This window comes from Tupaia chinensis, unplaced genomic scaffold, assembly GCF_000334495.1.
Source record: "Tupaia chinensis unplaced genomic scaffold, TupChi_1.0 Scaffold000315_1, whole genome shotgun sequence".
In the NCBI taxonomy this organism is placed as follows: domain Eukaryota; kingdom Metazoa; phylum Chordata; class Mammalia; order Scandentia; family Tupaiidae; genus Tupaia; species Tupaia belangeri.
The window spans coordinates 409,917-429,550 of NW_006159808.1; the positions used below are offsets into that span (position 1 = coordinate 409,917).

Genomic DNA, 19,634 nt, shown 5'->3' on the forward strand with positions numbered 1-19,634 from the left:
CACACTCACCTTATGGCAAAAACTAAAAGAAAAACAAGAATATACCTAAGTTATGGTCAATTCCAACTAAAGAGCGAGTTCCTTAAGATGGTTGGACATGGGGTGGGGAGAGGCCCAGGGCTGCTGCGATACGGCTGCTGCAGAAGTGCTTGGTGGGTTCGCAGGCTCTTCCTGATGGGAGGGAAGCACACACAGGACTTCTGCAAAAGCTGGGATTCCTTCTTAAACAACTCTTTTGCTTTTGGACAGGGTTGTACATTATCCCACCTGCCGTACTTTGTAAGAGATTCACCATCTGGCTAATGTTAGCAATTATTTGTTTTCCTAATGAATTGATAGAGCCTATGATCCTTTTTAAATCTCTCATCTTGATTTAAAAGAAAACTCCAAAAGATATGAGCTGTGTGCTGTGGCACGTGGTGCATGATGATTGGGCACACATACACACTCAGTGTGAGTTTTAACCCAGGATACAACTGTGGTCAACTTTATGGGAATCCAGTAACATAATCATTACACTATCTGTTGGTCCCACAAATTATTTTCAAGCTTAAAAAGAAAAAAAAAAACAGAAGAAGAAGAAGTTTCATATGCATATGGACACAGTTCAAAAGCCAAATAGTCTATAAAGTTTGTCCCAACAGTGAAAGAGATGTTGCCATTCCTTCCCTCTTGCCATTGTGATCCAGAGACTCTACTGCATTTCTTTGGGCTTTTCTTTTGAATATTTGCTCTTTCGTTCCTAAATAGATCCTTTGTACTATTAGCTCTGCTATTGAGGAATGCTTAAAGGGTCTTAAGTAAGAAGGATAAGAAGACAGTGAGAAATGAATTTTTTCATGATGGCTCTTGCTGTAGAAGGGCTCCTTGTGGCTTAGGAGCAGGGGTGGGCAAAAGGAAGATAAATGGGGAAGGAAAACAAATATGAGTTGCAGGAATCCAGGTAGATGAGGTTGCCTCTGGGCTAGCAGTGTGGGCATCATGGCAAGACTTGGATGCATTGTTTAGAGGTACAGGAACTAAAACGAATAGGAGTGGCTGACTGAGTGTTTGAAGGATTTCACAGTAAAAGAGGGAGTGGCAAGCACCAGGCACAGTGTCCATGTTTACGCCTTGCACAAATTGATTGACCCATGGGCTCAAAACACAAAGGAGCAGTTCACAAAGAGTAGTTCACCTAAGTGACTGCACCGTGTTTTCTGTGCACTTTTTTTTTTTTTGAGAGGTTTTCGCTATAGGGTGCGTGTGCTCGCCAGACAGACAGAGAGAGACATAGAGACAGAAAGCAAGAAATCACCCCCCAGAGGGGATGGTCACGCCACAATCCCTTCTCCTCCATTCTCCTCTCGGGATCTTGGGCACACACATACACACGCCTGGCGTGAGTTTTAAGCCACCGGGTCCGGGACACGAACCACGGTCGACTACATGCGAGTCCAGCAACATAGCCATTACCCTAACTGCTGGTTCCCTGTGCACATTTTTTGAGGGCCAGGTAGTTGGACTTTTGTTGTTGTTGTGTCAAAGTATTAGACCAAACCTGAATGACCTGAGCTAACACAGTGAATGTCTGCAGTAACTGCCAGAAAACAAAGGACAAAGCCCAGACCAATGAGTAGATGACTAAGCCCAAGACGAATACCAAAACCAAGGCCCACAGCGGGGGCAGAGTGTGTGGCCACAGGCTAGTTCCTAGACTGGAAAAGGAGCACGCCTGAGGTCTGTATGAGTGACGGCAGCACAGCCATCCTCTAAGCATGGTCAGAGGGGAGTTCACGTCTCCTGAGCACAATCTCAGACACTCTGTACCAAAGTCCCTTTAAAAAGAACAGGCTTCCAGAAACCATTGCAACAAGAAAGAAGTGAGAGTGAGAGTGAGGGTGGTGATCTTCCACAGATAATCATCATGGGCTATACAAAAAGTTAAAAGTCATGAACAGAAAATTGCAACCAGAATGGCCAGAAGCCAGGACATGGGCATCCTTCATCATGAGATCGGACCAGGTGACAGGATGCCATAAGCTGTCCAGCACAAAGCTCCAGAAACAAAATTTGGAAGTCCAGTAGTCTGGGAGCAACGAATACAGGATCAGAACCCTTCGCCTTGTTCCTTCATGCTTGTTCTCCAACCCATCCCAGAAACCTGCTCTAGGGCAGGAAGACTGCCTTTGAGCTATCGGCCCTCCAATTCTTGCATTCTGTTTTGCTTTGTTTTTGTTTTTGTTTTGACTTTGCAACAAGTAAAGATAGTACAGTCAGTGCTAGCAACCTCCAGCCTTTCCACGGTTCTCTCTCTCAGTTCTCTACAGCACTTCTCCTTCCATGCGTACACTGCTGTCCTGTCGGCTTCACTTGTGTGTCTCCAGGATGTAGCATCGTTCACGTGCAAACTTACCTGGTATGCCACATAGCAGTTTAGAGGCCACTCTGCTAGCAGAAAAACTTAGTTTTTAAATCTCTCTCCAATACTTACCATTTGATCTTAGGCAATTTAGCTCATCGCTTCATAGCTTGGTTTCTTCTTCTGTGAAAAAAGAGGAATGATTGTACCAAAGAAGTGGAAATAATTTGAAGAAAAAAGAGAGTTGTAAAAAGTCCGTATTATAATGCTTACCACATAGTACACATCCCAAAGTACACATCATCTTATTTTTGTTAAATTTTATAAGTATATATTGTTACAGCTGTACATACACACACAGCTACATACATACATACATACATACATACAAAAAAGACATGTAAAGAAATAATTTGCTCGTGGTTGTACGTTTTAACTTACAGAGTTTCAGTCCATAGCTTTGGGCCCAAGTTCATTGTCTCACTGGAAAAATATGGACATAGAACTCAAAGAAATCCAGGGACAGCATCCAGACTTTTTCTCAGGATTCAGTCTGACAGAGCCATCACGGTGTGACTCTATTAAGATGGACTGTGCTGGTGTGCTTAGCTTAGTAGCTCAGCTGGGCAGCGTGTGATCCCTTTCTCCAAACACCCAAGTTAGCTGCGAGTTGTTTTATCTGATATCTCATCCTGAAAACTGGAAGGAACCCACTAGGTAGAGCATTAACCAGATCGGTTATGCATCTGTGTTTGTACTGTCCTAGCCATACGTTCTTGTATAGCAAGCTACCCCAAAATCTAGTGGATGAAAACCATGGAAATGATTAATTCTGCTCATGAAGCTGCAATTGGGGCTGGGCTCAGTAGGGGAGGCTCGTCTTGTTCCAAATGACTTCAACTGGGGCAGCTAAAACGAGGATTGAGAATGCATTTTCAAAATGGATTTTGTCTGGCCACTGGGGCTCTGGGCTAAGCATTAGCTGGGACTATAGTTAGGGGTCTCTGTTTCCCTCCATGTTTTCTGGCCTATCTTAGAGCTGAGTGAATGTGTGCTGAGGTAGACAGCCTGCAGGTCAGAGGCAGGCAGAAGCTGAATCACTTCCCTGCTTTGTGGCAGAGGTCACACAGATGCCCTGCTCTTCACTCAAGACAATTGCAACGGCCCTCCCCTTTCCAGTAAGAGGAAGCATAAAACTCTTTCTGTTGGAGGAGTGACAGTGTTCTGGAAAAACACATGGACTGGGAAATAGAGGGAATTGGAAATACATGTATGCCTAATACACACATAGACAAGTATCTATGTATTTCACACCAAGTATACTTCTATATTTAAATATACATATTTTGTATCCAACTATATATTTCATAGTCATAACTACACATACATGTGTGCATATGTGTGTATACATGAACTGTTGAACAACCTCACCCTGACAACCTAGCCCTCTTTGTCCACAGCAATTATAATCACCAGGCATGTTATATATTTATTTGCTTATTCTCTGTCGGCCCTCCACTAGGACGAAGCTCCACAGAGACAGGAACTGTATAATATTTTATTTATCGCTGTAGACTCGTTCCCACAACACTGCCTGAAACACAGTAGGTGTCCAATTTATTTGTCGAGCGGATGAAAAGCACCTCTGCTCTTCAGGACCATAAATTCACCAGCACAGGCCCCAGCTCTCCGGCTGAGCACCTGAGCATTAGCTAAAAAAGGGGTGTGTGGCACTCGCCTCTGCATTACAAACTTGGCACAAAGAAAGTAAGTCAGCAAAGCTCCTGACACCTGCCTTGTAAGTCCCGTGGAAAAGGTAACTCCTGTAACCACCCTTCCTTGGCATGTTATTTCTGTTTCGTAGACTAGGCATTGCTAGAAGCTTCAGTGGGGGGAATTTTGGGATGACAGCTGTGAAGTATTAAGAAAAAGGCAGTGCCAGATGTAAAGGTTTTATTTGCCTTCCACAAGATGGAATTCGGGAAGCCTCATAAAGTCATAGTTAATAAGGTGCCTGCTTTGCCTGGAGGTGTTTTCAGTAGCTCATAACAGAATTTATTTCAGAGTCTGAGAGCTGTTACTCACAAAGATCTTTTGGCACATTAAGGGTCAAGGAAAAATTATGAGAAAAGACCTCATTTGACTTTAGAAAAATTAAAGCCCTTGAAGCATAAAAAGCAATAAAAGATTATTATGTGCCTTATGTCAGATACGAGATACTTACAATGACTCCCTTATGACAAGTGCCTCCACAGCTTCCGTGGTAAACACCTTCTATGGAATGCTGAGTGGAATATCCAAGCAGGGCCTGACGCGAGTTTGTGGTCTTCCCCACAGACATTTTGGCTCTGAGGAAACATTACTTAATCACTATAATGGGACAAAACAATTAGGAAATTTATGAATTACACAATGTTTCTGTGGTAAACCATTTTAAAATTTTTAAATTTTAATTACAGATACCAAAAATAATAACATTAAGTTCTAAAATACGGTTTAGGGATTGAGGCATGGCCATCCCCCCAGGGGGTGATTTCTCACTTTCTATCTCTCTGTCTCTCTGTCTGTCTGGCAAGTGCACACACCCTATAGCAAAAACCTCTCAAAAATAAAAATAATAAATAATAAAATATGGTGTACGACAGGATTGGGGGAAAATAAAACATCTCCATATTCAAGATATTTAAAAAATATATATTATTTTTGCCAGAGGAGGCATGCAGTCACTGGAGGGAGGGAGAGAGAGCAGGAGAAAGAGAGAGAGAGAGCGCGCACCCACTCTCCACGGGGCATGGGCATGCCACAATCCCTTCACCTCTGTTTCTCCTCCCTTTCAGGATTTTGGGCACGCATGTATGTGCACACACCTGGTTGTTTTTGTAAGTTACTGGGTCTGAGACTCAAACTATAGGGCTGGTCATGTGGGATCCAGTTACCTTCACCACCAGGCCACAGGCCAGCCTGAGAATTTTTTAAATTAAAGTTCCAAAAATGAAGCTTATGTATGAGAACTGTAACATACAACAATTTACTAAATCTCTTAATTTTTCCTAATGTCAACATCGGTCTGTGGTTACATACGCTGGATGATCAAAAATACCTATAAGATAAATGAACGGACACAGTTCGTTCTCAATAGGGCATTCTTTCTAACCATGTTCATTAGGTAGCTGTGGATTTGAATCACTACTTAGAAATAAGTCAGTGAACCAGCAGATAAACAAGAGAGACATGAAACGTGTCATTAAAACCTGATGGCCCTCTCTTGGTCCTAGTGGACATGTGCAGGAGAAGAGTTTTGAAGAATAGAAAGAACTGACTGGCAATCCATTCGCGTTTCTTCACTCATGGAAACTTGGAGAAGCATCAGGAAAGGAATTCACCACCTCTGTCACTGTTGTCATCATCGCCATCACAATAGGTTATGCATATACTGAGCATTTTACAATGTGCCAGGAACTGGGGGCAGCAGGTGGTATGGTGGTTAAGGTGTGGACTCCCACATGGTTGACTATGGTTCAAGTCCCAGGCTCAGCAGCTTGAGAATCTCACTGGCCATGTGTGCATGCGTGCTCAAAATCCCAAGAAGAAAATGTAGGGGAAGAGATTGCAGCACATCTACACCCCGCAGGAGGAGTGATTTCTCACTTTCCCTCTCTCTCTCCCTGTCTCTCTCCAGCGAGCACACATGCCCTATGGCCAAAACCTAAAAAGAATAAAAGTGCCAGGAACAAGCTGAATGCTTTATATGTATTACATAGATCAATGCATTTGCTTGTCCAATGTTCTTTTGAGGGAGGCACTGCTATTAGTAGCCCATTTTACAGAAGAACAAAGCGAGGGAGAGAGAAGGTTAAGCTTGGCCATGTGACAGCTGATAGATGGTGCTGTCAGGATTTAAATTAGACTCTTGGCTCCTGAGTTCACACTCTTAGTCACACTGCTGTATTGCTTCCAGAAGGAACAGCGTTGCCTACAAAGAAATCATTTCAATTCTAATCCAGTCAGTGCTATGATAGTGCAGTTGGAAACTCCATCTCGTCTCGGGACATCAGAAGTATAGTCAGTGTCAGAGGCTGGCAGGTGTTGTCACACGTCACCTGCACGAAGAGTGACTTTTCCCTTCAGTGCATGATAGTAAAGCTACTGGATCTTTGCCAAGAACCAGCTCCTCTAATCCTTGAAACAACTCCAAGAAGGAGGTACTTGGTCTATGGAAGAAAGCTAGTTCTGAGAAAGGTGAGTGACATTCCCATCACCGATGGTCAGGAGCCTCTTTGAACACAGGTCCTCCGGTTCACATCTCTGCCTGTAATCGCAGTCTCCAGAGTGCACAGCGAGACCCACCACAGACCCCACCAGAGCCTTTAGGAAATACCAGGGCTGGGCCCCACCCTCGAGATTCTAATTTAGTGGTCTTAGGAGGAGAGCTGGGAACAGGTGGTTTAAGTGTTCCCCATGTGAGTTTAATGTCATGAAAGGCAAAGAACCACTGCTCTGTGTGACACCTGCTTCATTTCAGTCATCTTTGTCTCAAGTCTCCCAAAACACAATAATCTTTTAATCAATATTCTTTTCAGGACAGATGAAGATGTGAACAGGAAATTTAAGTGCTTGGAAACCACAAGTATTTGAACACAGAAGACGTGCACATTAGATATTAAATGGATTTCTGTTTGGTTATCCATTCACAAATAAGTAGGTGGCTTAGGGTAGGATATCATAATTTTATATCCACAACTTCTGGATTGAACCTTTCCATAACATACGGGCTGCTTAGTTTGCTGTCCTCTTATGGAAGTTTTACCTCTGGCACACCGAGTCCATGACCCTCAGCTCGCGCTGCAGATGGGTAATGCAGGGGGCACCTGAGTCATGCCACGTTTCGTTTGGCTACAGAGTGTGTCTCAAAAGCTGCAGTTCTAGGTGAGGATAAGTATCTGTTAACTCATTATATCAGAGCACATATATCTATGGTTTGCATTTTTTTTTTTGAGAGAGAGAGAGATTTTTGCTCTAGCATGCATGTGCCTGCCAGAGACACAGAGATAAACAGAGAGACAAAAAGGGAGAAATAGCTGCCCAGGGGGGATGGCCACACTGCAGTCCCTTCCCCTCCATTCTCCTTTCAGGATTTTGATCATGCACATCACATGCACCCGGCATGAGTTTTAAGCCATCAGGTCCAGGACTCAAACCACAGTCGACTATGTGGAACTTCAGCAATGTAACTATTAGGCCATCTGCTGGTCCCTGCACTTACTTATTTTTTAAAGTGAAAGAAAAAGTAAGAAACCAGTGAACAATGGGCAAGTCTGAAAAAAAAAAAAAGGTATTATGTTAAGGGCAAAACAAAAACAGTGCTTATGATAGAATACCTAACATCTGGATCACAGTATGTTAGGTATTTGATAAAGTAAAAATGCCGACCTGGATAGCTGTTATTTGACCAGATGAAAGTAACTTAAAGAAGTGATATAGACCTGACACCTCTGTTTTAGCAAATGACCAGTCAGTAGTTCTGTTCTAGAAGTGCTGGAAATGATCACGGGACTGAGGCTGTGGGCAGCAGGGGGTGTTGTGTTCCAGAGATGAGTCAGTGTGACAAGGTGCTTTGGTCTTTAGTGAAATGTTGGCTAAAGATTCAGGAATGAAAGCCGGCTCCATGGCACAGGGCTTTTAATACTCTGCCCAAGAGAAGCTGGATGCCACGTGGTGGCCACAGTTTGACTTCCCAACTCTGTCCGCCTGACATAAGCCAGGTGTGCACGTACCCAAGATCTAACTCACTAGAGGACTGGAGGAAGGGACCAGAGTGTGACCAGGCTACGTCTCGCTCGCTCGCTCTTTCTCTCTCTCTCATGCATATGCATGGGCTTAATCATGAATAAAGAAAAAATATCTTTAAAAAAATTCAGGAGATGTGGGAAAAGATGTGGTATAAAGTTTTCTGTATTAATGGAGGCCAGGAAAACATCTGAAACCACAATTTAAAATTGAATTTAACCTTCTCATCACTAAACATAGATAAATGCAACTATAATGTATTCCATTTATTAAAAGATAGGTATAGTCTACCTGATTTAAAAAAATGTATACTTGGGGCAGGATAACATCTGAAAAGTTCAACGGGTGGTAGATAAACAGTATAATACAGACTTGTCTAATAAATATTCTGAATCATTTTAACATCTTTAAAAGTCAGCAGTTATCTTTCATCCTTAACTGTGTCATATGATTTTAATTGATTACTAGATTTTGTTGAATTGACTATAATTTTCTCTCTTATTCATATTCTTTGGAATAGCACATTATTAGTCAAAGTAGAAGATAAAAATTTCAAATTCATTTTTCTCCCAACATCAATTTTTAAACTTTCATTCCCATTTATAGAGTAGAACTTTGAGATGTAGTCAAACACAGCTTCTTCATTGAGTAAGAACTTTCAGTTCCTAGTATCTGTTCTCCTTGACTATTTCTCTTTGAGAGTCATCTGTCCACAGGGAAGACAGCTTTCACAGGGCGAGAAGCCCCGTGCTGTAGCGTGAGGTTGTGTCTACAACGTAGGAACCCAAAGCGTGGAGTGATTCTGGATTCAGATCTCTAACCCATATTCCATGAGCCTTGGACAAACTTCTCTTCATCTTCAGATCTTCATGGGGGGACTCCCCCAGCCTGCCTTACAGAGTTGATGAGAGGGTCTTGATATATGGAAACTATTTAAAGAAACCATCCATAACTTTACTTATAGATAACTGTTATCAAGATCTTAAATCATGGCATCTGGGGACAAGCAGGTGGTGTGGTGTTTTTAAAGCTCTGGACTCCCACATGGGTAACCATGGTTCCAGTCCCAAACCCAGCAGCTTGAAACTTATGCTGAGCGTGTGTGTAGACCCAAAATCCCAGAAGGAGAATAGAGGAGAAGGACTTGCGGCATGGCCATCTCCCCTGGGGGGGGGTGGGGATTTCTCACTTCCCCTCTCACCATCTCTCTCTGTCTCTTCAGCAAGTGCTTGTGTCCAATGGGGGAGGGGGCTTTAAAAAAATGACAGAGGCCAGCAGCTGGTGTAGTGGTTAAAGGTGCTGGATTTTCACATGGCCAACCATGGTTCAGTTCTGGGCCTGGCAGCTTACTTTCTCGCTTTCCTTCTCTCTCTTTCTCTCTCTCTCTCTCGTCAAATTTTAAAATAATAATAATAACAAATGGAATTAAATAAATAATTCTTTTTAAAAAATGGCATGTACATCTCGTGCTGTCAGATGACAATACAGACGGAAGTACTTCTAGTTAGGTGCTGCACACATGTCTGAGAAAGGAGCTGGAGCGTGCACTCTGATTCCAAGTAACTCTCTTTATCTACTGGTCATGAACAAATCACCAAGAAAGTCTCTCCCTGTGTTACCCCATTTGGCTGTGAGGATGTGTCACAGGTAATTGCATCCCCTGCTCGAGACAGACTCAGAAGGAATAGCCAGAGACGCTCCAGTTCCGTGCTGCCAAGGAGACACAGCCCATTAAGTTATCAGACTCTATTACCATGAAACCCACATGTTCTTATTCATAACATTTCCATCTTAAAACACTTACTGTTTTAGAAAGACTGGGCCTAAAGCAACGTTCTCTGGTTATCATGTATCTCCATTTACCCTGTTACTTTATTTCTCAGAACACAAGGAACATTTTTAAGATATTTTCACCGTATTTGTATCCAAGCCATAAAACTGTGACTGTCTCCTGCCTCTCCAAAATTCCCTAGCTCTTTTGCAAGCTGGGGCAGCAGAGGAAAAGGAGCAGGGCCTCCGGAGTCACCTTTGCTGATCCTCACCTGTTTTCCACGGCTCCTGACCTCAGGAGGTTCGTTGTTCTCCTCCGGGGTCCGAATAGTGCGTCTTCATGCCCTCTTGTGCTTTCAAATGCCGTGGCTGCCCATCTGTCCGGCTCTCCCTTGGGGACTGAGAGCGGGTCTCTGGTCTCCTCCTGACTCAGACAGCAGCCAGCAGGGCTCACTTTCAGTGACTCTGCAGCACTGAGCACCTGATCCCCGTCCCGACCAGAATGCTGGGAAGGGTTGGGGAGAGCGGAAGAATGACACCATGAGGGTCTGCCTGTGCCCCAGACATACCTGTAGCTCCTACCCTCTAGCCAAGCTTGTCAATGCACTTCTTATCACAATCTTAAATCGTGGCATCTGGGGACAAGCAGGTGGCGTATTTTTAAAGGCTCTGGACTGTTTTCCAGGCACCTGTACTCTCTCGTGCCCACACTCTGACTGCTCTAAACATGTGCTGTGATTGCCCACAATGCCCTGTCACTGCCTTTGTCTCTGGTTTCTATGTTTTACCAAAATTCAAAGATACCTCAAAAGCTGTGCATTTTTTGCAAAATTTTGTCCATTGTCCCTCCCATGACTATGCCTCTCAGTTTATGTGCTCCAAGGTGACCTGGCACATCCTTCTCTGTATGGCCACCCACTTCTCTTCTGTTTGGGTCCTGGAATAGAAGTTACTAGCTGCTGAAGCTAGGCAAGTCTCTTCACCGTCTTGTGCTTATTTTCCTTGAATGAGAATTACAAGAGTAAATCTACCTCAGAAAATTGGTTTGAGGCTTAAATAAATTAATGTAATAAAGGACTTAGACCGCGTTTGGTACGTAGCAAACGTTACGTAAGGGACTGTTTTTGGAAGTATCATTACACCTCTTGTCTGTATTCTGAATATGCATGGGCATGCCTACTTTTTCTAAGATACATTTAACTTATTCTTCCTCATATTCCCATTGCCTAACCCGGTTTTTCGTATCTGGTAGATTCTGAATAAATGTTTTTAAATAAGTAAATTTCAAAATTAAGCCGTTGTTGTAATTCTGTGGAGACTGAACTTTGCCTAAACTGAGCCGACACTGCTTTAGTAATGAATTTCTAAGCAGCGCAACTTTGGAGTGACGGATGAGTCTCTATCAAACTTCAAAATGGTCTCAAACATAGGGCATAATTATTCATTTTTTTATTTATTCACTTAGCTCAGCTGGTAACAAGTGGAGAACCCAGATGTAGTAACTCAGTCCTTGGCTGGCTGTTTGAATTGTGTGATGCCTAACAATGTAAAACTGCCCCTCTCTCTAGACAAGATGTTAATATATTATGCTGGAAAATGAGGGGACCACGTCTTTCCGTATCGTATTTGTATGTGCTAAGCCACTGTTTCTATAGAAGGTTACCCTGATAGTTTTAAAGACATTTTCAGACAAAATGAGAAACATTTCATCCCCATCTATTGTCATATAGATTATATTTTCACCTTAAGAATGCTGTTTTAAAATTTTTATTTATTGTGAAATAATCCTCATCAAATGCTATGACCCTACCTTCCAAAAATAAAGAGCTATGTACATTTAGAACCAGACAAATTCTTTTCACAAAACTGCCTGGGGGCCAGAAGAGTGGCACAGAGGTAAGATGCGATGCTCTGCAAGGCCAGCCTCCATGGGAAGGATCCAAGCCCATGTCCTGAGCCCTCCCTGAGTATGTCAGGGACATGTGGGTCACGGTCCAGGGCAGGCTGACACGGGGTGGACAGGCACCGAGACCCTCCTGGGGGTGCTGATTGTCTGTCTCTGTTTCTCTTACTCATAGAAGAAATCAATTTTTTTTTAAGTTACATCAAGCTAAAGTCAAAGGTAAACTGCATTATGCAAATGTATTTCAACGTCATGTCAGACTGCACATTTGTGAGAGTTACTTCCAATTAAAGTGAATATTAGACACACCCGGATTTCCATTAGACTCGTCCTCATTTCTCTCAGGCGATGGCTGTAAAAATGAAGAATTATTTTCCCCAGTGATTGAAATCTGCCTAATAAACCGCTCGACGTTATAAAAGGTAAGGCTACCACCTCCCAACAAGTAGGTTTGCATTTTTCAGTGGCAGACTGAAGTGGGATGAGGCTTACTTGCAGTATTTATAAAACACAAACTGCAACACCGTCGGGTCTTGGTTAGGGCCCCTACAAAATGAAATTTATTACATTGCTTTATTACAAGTAAAAAAGAAATCTGGGCTAAAGAAAATTATATTTTTCTTCCAAAGTGAGCTTATTGGTTTTATTGATTCTTTTCTGTCTTGATTTTATGTGCAGGTGTGGGAGAAATATATTTCTTTAATAACAATGTTGGTTTTTATACCAGGGAAGTTTCCCTTTTTTTATTATTGGGTTGCCAGAAAAGTCACGATGCATTTTTGCATAGAAAAACATAGAAAAAAATATGGCATGTCTTTTTCAACAACCCAGTCCCTTAAATACCCTACACATTTACTCTGTGTGTGTGTGCGTGTGTGTACGTGTTCACATGCACATATGTGGTGTTATTTCAGACCATGTCACGCCCTGTCACAGTACTCCGGCCTCACCCCAGAGAATTGGGATTACGCCATCCTCCCAGACTTTCCCGGTGGTCTGGGAACCAAGCGAGCCTCCTGTGTGGTTACAGTCTGTTCCGCAGGAGCTTCGAGCACCTTCTCCCACAGTTGTGCCATCCACAAATTTACCTTTTATAGGTCTGCCGTATTGCCACTTTCCAGAATGTATTCTATCACAGCGTGTGGTTGGTTGGGGTCCACTGCGTGCATTTCTCATCTAGAAGGAACGCCCCTTCAGTTGCTGTGAATCCAGGTAAAATCGGCGCACACACCCTGTTCGCGTTGCTGGTGTCAAAGGAGAACAGCACACCCTCTGGCCGCTGGTTAGAATGAGGTCTGGCCAACGGAGACACGGTAAATACGGCAGGGTTAGTAAGGAAAATTATTCACTGGGGATATGTGTCTCTGCCTTCTAGTTTTTTGCTTTTTATTTTCCTAGAATGTGCATGCACTTGCCAGAGAGAGACAGAGAGACGGAGAGAGGGAGAGGGAGAAAGCAACCCCTCGTAGGGCATGATCATGCCACAGCCCCTCTCCTCGGTTTCCCCATCCTCCGAGGACTTTGCACATGGACATACGTGCACCCAGTGCACTTTCTCAGGCCACTGGGGCCAGGATCTGAACTGTGCAGTCGGTTATATGGGATCCAGCTTCCTGAGCACTACACCATGGGGCTCTTATGAGGTAAATTATGTACTGAGATTCCCGTGCCGGTGTCTTCTAGTTCTCTTTTTTTTCTTTTTCTTTTTTTTTTTTTTAACGAGATGCTTCTCTGCCAGTCAGTGATACTCATGTCATTGCCAGTTATACTCCAGAATTTAAATAAAAAAGGGAAAGAAAATGTAGGCTCCTATGGTGTGTTGCATTCTATCAAAATGGAATACTGAATTCACATAGTTAAGTACTTTGTGTACACGTTTTATGTATCGCGACTTTTTTCCGAGGGTTTGAGGCCATTAACCCCTCCTTACTTTCCTGCCATGTCTTCATTAGATGTATGATTTCCCTTTCTGTCCATATTTCAAGTTTCAAATACTCTGATCGATAAGAATTAACTTTTCTAATATTCTGTATGTTGAAGCTAGGAATTATCCCAGCCATGTACATACCTACTGGGGATAGATTTGTAGTGACATAAGCTTTAGGGGGTTTTTCTGTTTAATTTGTCAAATGACACTTATTTTCTGATAGTTAGTAGTAATATGAACTCAAAGGCCGTTTATTTCATTTGTGAAATAGTACTTACTACATCAGGACTGGAGAGTTTAATCTTGTCAGGAGATTGCTGGGTCTCAATGCGATATTTTATGTGTGCTTCTGGCGTGGACGTCAGAGACTGCTCGCTCCTTGATTTTAGATCAATGAAAAGTGACAATGGCGATGATGACATTGCGAGTCTTTTATTACCTGGCTTCTTTGTTTCCATTTGGTTCTCTTTGACCCTTCCTCAAATTATCAAATGTTTAGAAGAAAGAACACAGAAAGAATTCACATAAAGGTATACCTGGCTTCCTTTTCGCTGAGTTCAGTTTTTCAACTTGCAAACACGTGAATCCACTGATTATTTACTTTAGTTTTAGTTTAATTTTCCTACAAATGAAATGATATTTTTAAAAATTGACTGGATCCAAGTATTCAAAGCAGCATAATGATTTATGCTTTAGCTATAATGATATTTTGTATTTCCTCAACAGACCTTTATTAACTAATAACTGTGAAAATAAAAATAATGCAAGACTTTAGGATGCTCAATAGCAAAATCTTATGCTTCTATCTGGTGTGCAGGGCTGTTCTTGTGATAGAATAGAAAACCAGAATTAGGTTCTGAATGCAGCAGTTATAGATTTATGCCGTTTAAATTATTTTTTAGATTGTCAGAAGGCCCAAGCACTCACCAAGTCACCAGGGAGGGGGAAAGCACCTGCCCACAGGACAGTCATGCCGACATTACTTCTCCGTTTCTCTAACCCATCTGGATTTGGCGTGTATATACTCACCTACTTGGCATGTTTTTCATACTGCAGGCGCCAGGATTCAAACTGTGCTCTGCCACGTAGGACGTGGCTCCCTTTACCACTAGGCTATGGGGCCAGTCCTCTGGATTCATATCTTCAGCCAAGGTCTATATGTCCTGCTGCACTGGTCACATGGATAGTCTGTATCTCATGCATGGCCAAGTTTCCCCCCTCACTCTTGGTGTTCCTGGTATGAAGCACTCTTCTGAGTCGACACCTGACTTCTCTCACATCGTTTTATGGAGAAAGAAGGCAAACCAGTTTTATTGGATTGTCAGAAAAGTCATACACATTTTTGCGTAAAAAAATTCGTCATGACTTCCCCGACCTAGTAACATTGGCCTTCACAAGTCCTTTTGTAATACTGACTTTATAAAGTCAAGTGAGCCGCTGAGGAGTTAGTGACCTTGTGGAATCATTGGAGTGTCCTCTGCTTCTGACCCGGCTCTTGGGGTGCCTTGTACGTCACCGTCTATGGGAATGGTGCCCTGGAGAGTGTCTCTCATGCCTTCCACTTCGATTCTCCCAGTTAAACATTCCGTATCCTGGGAGCACATCCTATGTTGTCTCTCCGGTTTATGCCTGGAAACTTGCCTTGTGTTATACACAGAGAAGGCCCTTAATACATATTTTTTTAAAAGAGAGTTTTGTCTACAATGCGTGTGCACTCACCACAGAGACAGAGAGAAACAGAGAGACAGAAAGCAAAAAATCAACCCCCCAGAGGGGATGGCCACACCACAGTTCCTTCTCCTCCATTCTCCTCTTGGGATTTTGGGCATGCATGCACACATGCCCAGCATGAGTTTCAAACCTCCAGGTCCAGGATTCAAACTGCAATTGGCCATGTGGGAGTCCAGTGATATTACCAGTATACCATCTGCTGGTCCCACTTAATATTTAATGAATGATTGACCATTTTTGATAAATATTATGCTTTAAAATGCGAGGTGGCATGTGCAGAGTATGTACTAAGAATTTCTTGGAGCTCAGTTGGATGCTTTGGTAAGACATCTGTACCAGGAATTCATTATTTTTCAAGAGAGAGAGGGAAAGCACTCCCAGTAAGGCACGTTCATGCCACAATCCATTTTCTTCCATTTCTCATCCCCCCTCAGGATCGTGAGCATGCGGGCCTGTGTGCCTGGCATGTTCTTCAAGCCCCTCGGCTAGGGTTTAATCACAGTGGGCCATGGCTGGGTCCCCCCTGCACTGTGCTAGGGGCCAGCACCGCATGGTTTTTCAAACTAGCATTTGCTGGAGTCACCAAGGGGAGGATAGGACCTAAGTATAAAATTAGTTACTACATCAAGCTCAATAAATAAATACCAAAGGGATTTTCATTTTCAAGATTCCACTGGAAATCTGGGACTGTATTGCTTTTCTGAATATCATTAGCTATTTAAAAGACAAAAAAAAATCAATTCTGTTGGTTTCTCATTGGACAAAATGAGTGATAACCAAATTAATGAAGTCAGTATCCGGGTCAAATACCTTTGCATACCGAAGCTACTATACATTTTTAAATGCTTTAATATGGAAGCATTAACAATGCTTTAATTTTTAAAAATAGCTTTTCAAATGCAGAGCAGATAGCCTCATCATTTCAAGTCATTTTATTAAGGACAAAAACATAAATCATTTGTATCATCACTTGGAGTCCATGGTAACAAATTGTGGCCTATCCTAGATGCACCCAAGTTCCAGTCCCTTGCCTGGATGTTTTTGCACAAGTGAAACGGTCGCTGGTGTGCTCACTCCTTGTTCCCATGAGCGCCAGTGTGCTCTGTGGCCGTAGACTCCATGTCTCCGTCAGAGATTACAGACACAGGCTGGCCATTCTGGAGCTAAAGGCTCTGCCCATTCTTAGTAATTCTGCCTTCTAAGCGTAGTGAGCCTGAGTTCCAGAAGACAGACATACTCTTACTCCCTTTCTTTCTTTCTTTTTGATGGAGAATAAACCCTGCTATAACTCTGTTGAATTTCTGTGTATCATATACTTCATATAACGAAGGATATCTGTGAACTGATAAACTACACACAAATGTTCGAAGGAAGCAAAGCGCATAGTTTTTAAGAGAAATAACTATGTTCAGTTTTATGCAGAAGTTCTTTATTGCACCTAAGTTTCATCATTTGTTTTTAATTATTAGAGGGCATGTGCCCAGACAGAGAGAGACAGTGGGAGGGGATCACCCCAGCGGAGAATGGTCATGCTGCTCCCTTCTTCTCCATCCTGTGGGGATTTGGGGCATGCCCACACAGTGCCTGGTGTGTTTCTCAGATCCCTGGGGCCTGGTCTTGAACCATGGTCTTGAACATGGGATCTAGCTCTCTGAACAACTAGACTATGGGGCTAGACCTTCTTTGAATCTCAAAGTAGCTACAGTAAGTGTAGCTACAGTAAGTTTCATTTTTAAACGAATTTATTATTTATTACAAATGTTCTGCTTCCTCAGTTATACAATACTCTTAGTACTGTGTGTGACAGAGGGCTTGCACATGACACAAATATTATAGCCAAGAACTGTAATATAGTTATTTAAATAAAAATCATTTAAACTATTTCTTATTTCCACAGGTATTGAGTGCAGGTTTATTAAGATTAATATACATTATTGAAAATTACACTTTCAGATCCAAGAAGATGATGGAAATAACGAACAAGAAAATGACTATGAAGAAGAGAGCAGCCCGTGGTCTGCGCCTCTTCCCTGTAAGTTCCCCTCTGTGTTATTCGTATGTGACGTATACGTATGTGGTTTATGTAACTCAACACTATAGGGCTAAAGGTAATGTGAAAGGGCATTTCATTAACTGAATGATTTTTCATTTATGATATAGTAGAGATATTACATTATATTGCCAACTTAAACCTTTTCAAGAAGTTCAAAGTTTACTAATCAAAGTTTTCCTACCCAGAGAGAACACACAGGTTACCCTGATATAAATATTCTATTTAACAACTATATTTTTTTAGCTTTGCTAGTTTTAAAAAAAAAAATCAATCCCATTCTTTGTAGACCTTAGTTTTCTCAGTTATGAAAGGAGCAGTCGGATTGGGGCGGGAAGGTCCTCCCAGGTTCTGGGGGTTGCGATTCTGTATTCTGATGTCTGAAGACCAGTTCAGAACGCTCCCATGTGGACACAGCTGCTCAACGTGCCGAGGGGTCTTGGTACACAATGGCTTGCTCAACATCTTCACCAGCAGGTCTGGTGGGCATCCCATGGCCACATCCCTGAAAACCTCATCCCTGCCACTCTCAGAGCTCTGCACCTGCTGACTCCCCCTCCTCAGTGAGTAAAATCCCTCCCCTCCTTTGTTCGAGTAGACCCAAAGCCCTGGGAGGCACCCTTGGCTTTTTTACTCCCTTTCCTCCTCCATCTCCAACTTGTCGAACAATCCTGTGGAGTCTACCTTCCACCTCCGAGCAGCTTTTGCTGTTGCCCTCTTCTCACTCTTTTAGTAGCTGTTCATCCTCAGCCACACTGTCATCAGCTCTCTCCGGGCTTCTCCCACACACAGGGCTCTCAGTGGAGGGCTTTTCCACCCCCTCATCATTGCCAATGTGGCATGAATAAAGGTGGTTCTATTGTCACAGCTCAGGGAGACGGGATCACCACTGCCATCTAGTGGGAGGGGACACCAGGAAGGTGGCCGAGTCCCCCACAATGCACAGGGCACATTTCTCAACACTGAGCGACCAGACCAAATGTCGCTAGCCTTGCCGTTAAAAATCTGCAAGAGCAGCTTCCACATTTGCCACCTCTCTCACCCTGCTTCGTGAAAGAAAGGGTCCCTCTCCTCCAAATCTTTAGTACCACTCCGTTGTGCTGCTCTTCTCATCACCGACCAGGCCCGAGATCATCTTTTGATTCCATCTCTGACGCACTCTGGCTCGGTCCTGCACAGCAATGTCTCACACACCGGAAGGCTGTGCCGTAGGACATGTGCACTTCCTGCTCCTGCACACACACACACCCAGCACAGACACTTTATCACTCGTTTCTAGACATCAGGACTGTTGCCTTTAATTCCTCATTCCCAGTTCCTGTTTTTCATTGCATTTATCAAAATTTAAGATTACATTTTCTGGGACCAGCAGGTGGCATGGTGGTTAAGGGGCTGGGCTTTCACATGGCCAACCACAGTTCAAGTCCCAGACCCGGTGGCTTGAAACTCACATTGGGTGCATGTGCATGCGTGCCCAAAATCCCAAGAGGAGAAGGGATTGCAGCGTGGCCATCCCTTGGAGGGGGGTGGGGGGGCAGAGAGTGTGATTTCTCACTTTCTGTCTTTCTGTCTTTCTAGCAAGCACACACGCCTTACAACAAAAATCTCTCTCTAAAAAAGATTACATTATATATATCTGGTTATTGGTTTATTGCCTGTTCTCTCCTAAAATACATGCTCAAAGGGACCAGGATTCCTTCTTTTCTTCACCATTTTGATTTCCTCCCCAGCACCTGTAATAGCACATAATGGACCCTCAATTAACCATTATTAACCGCAAGTTTGTCCAATGACAGGCTGACTTGCAATGAAATTTCCTAACTAGCATACTTGGGTAAAACTCTGTTAATTCCTCTGAACATTAATGCAGAACACAGGAATCGCTAAATATTAATGAATTAATACACCAAGTTATATATCTTATCATTGTTGATAGTAATAAAAGCAATGACAATCCCAGCCTGGTGGAGCAGTCGATAGCAAACTGAGCAGCAGGCTCAAAGCCACAGGGCCAAACACAGGTTCAGATCCCCAGGTCAGTTTGCAAACTGTGCACATCACGTGTTCCTCTGCCTGAGAGCACGGCAGGAGGGCTGAGGAAGGAGGATCCCAGCATAGCGAGATC

At 43.0% G+C, this 19,634-nt stretch overlaps 1 protein-coding gene across 1 annotated transcript in view; it reads left to right on the plus strand.

Annotated features, from left to right (window-relative positions):
• The window catches only part of BANK1 (B cell scaffold protein with ankyrin repeats 1), a 235,995-nt gene that overhangs the window by 161,797 nt on the left and 54,564 nt on the right, over nucleotides 1-19,634 (plus strand). Inside the window, exon 10 of the mRNA XM_027772930.1 lies at nucleotides 17,413-17,491. Within this exon, the coding sequence (XP_027628731.1) occupies nucleotides 17,413-17,491 (79 nt within the window). The remainder of the gene's footprint in view (nucleotides 1-17,412; nucleotides 17,492-19,634) is intronic.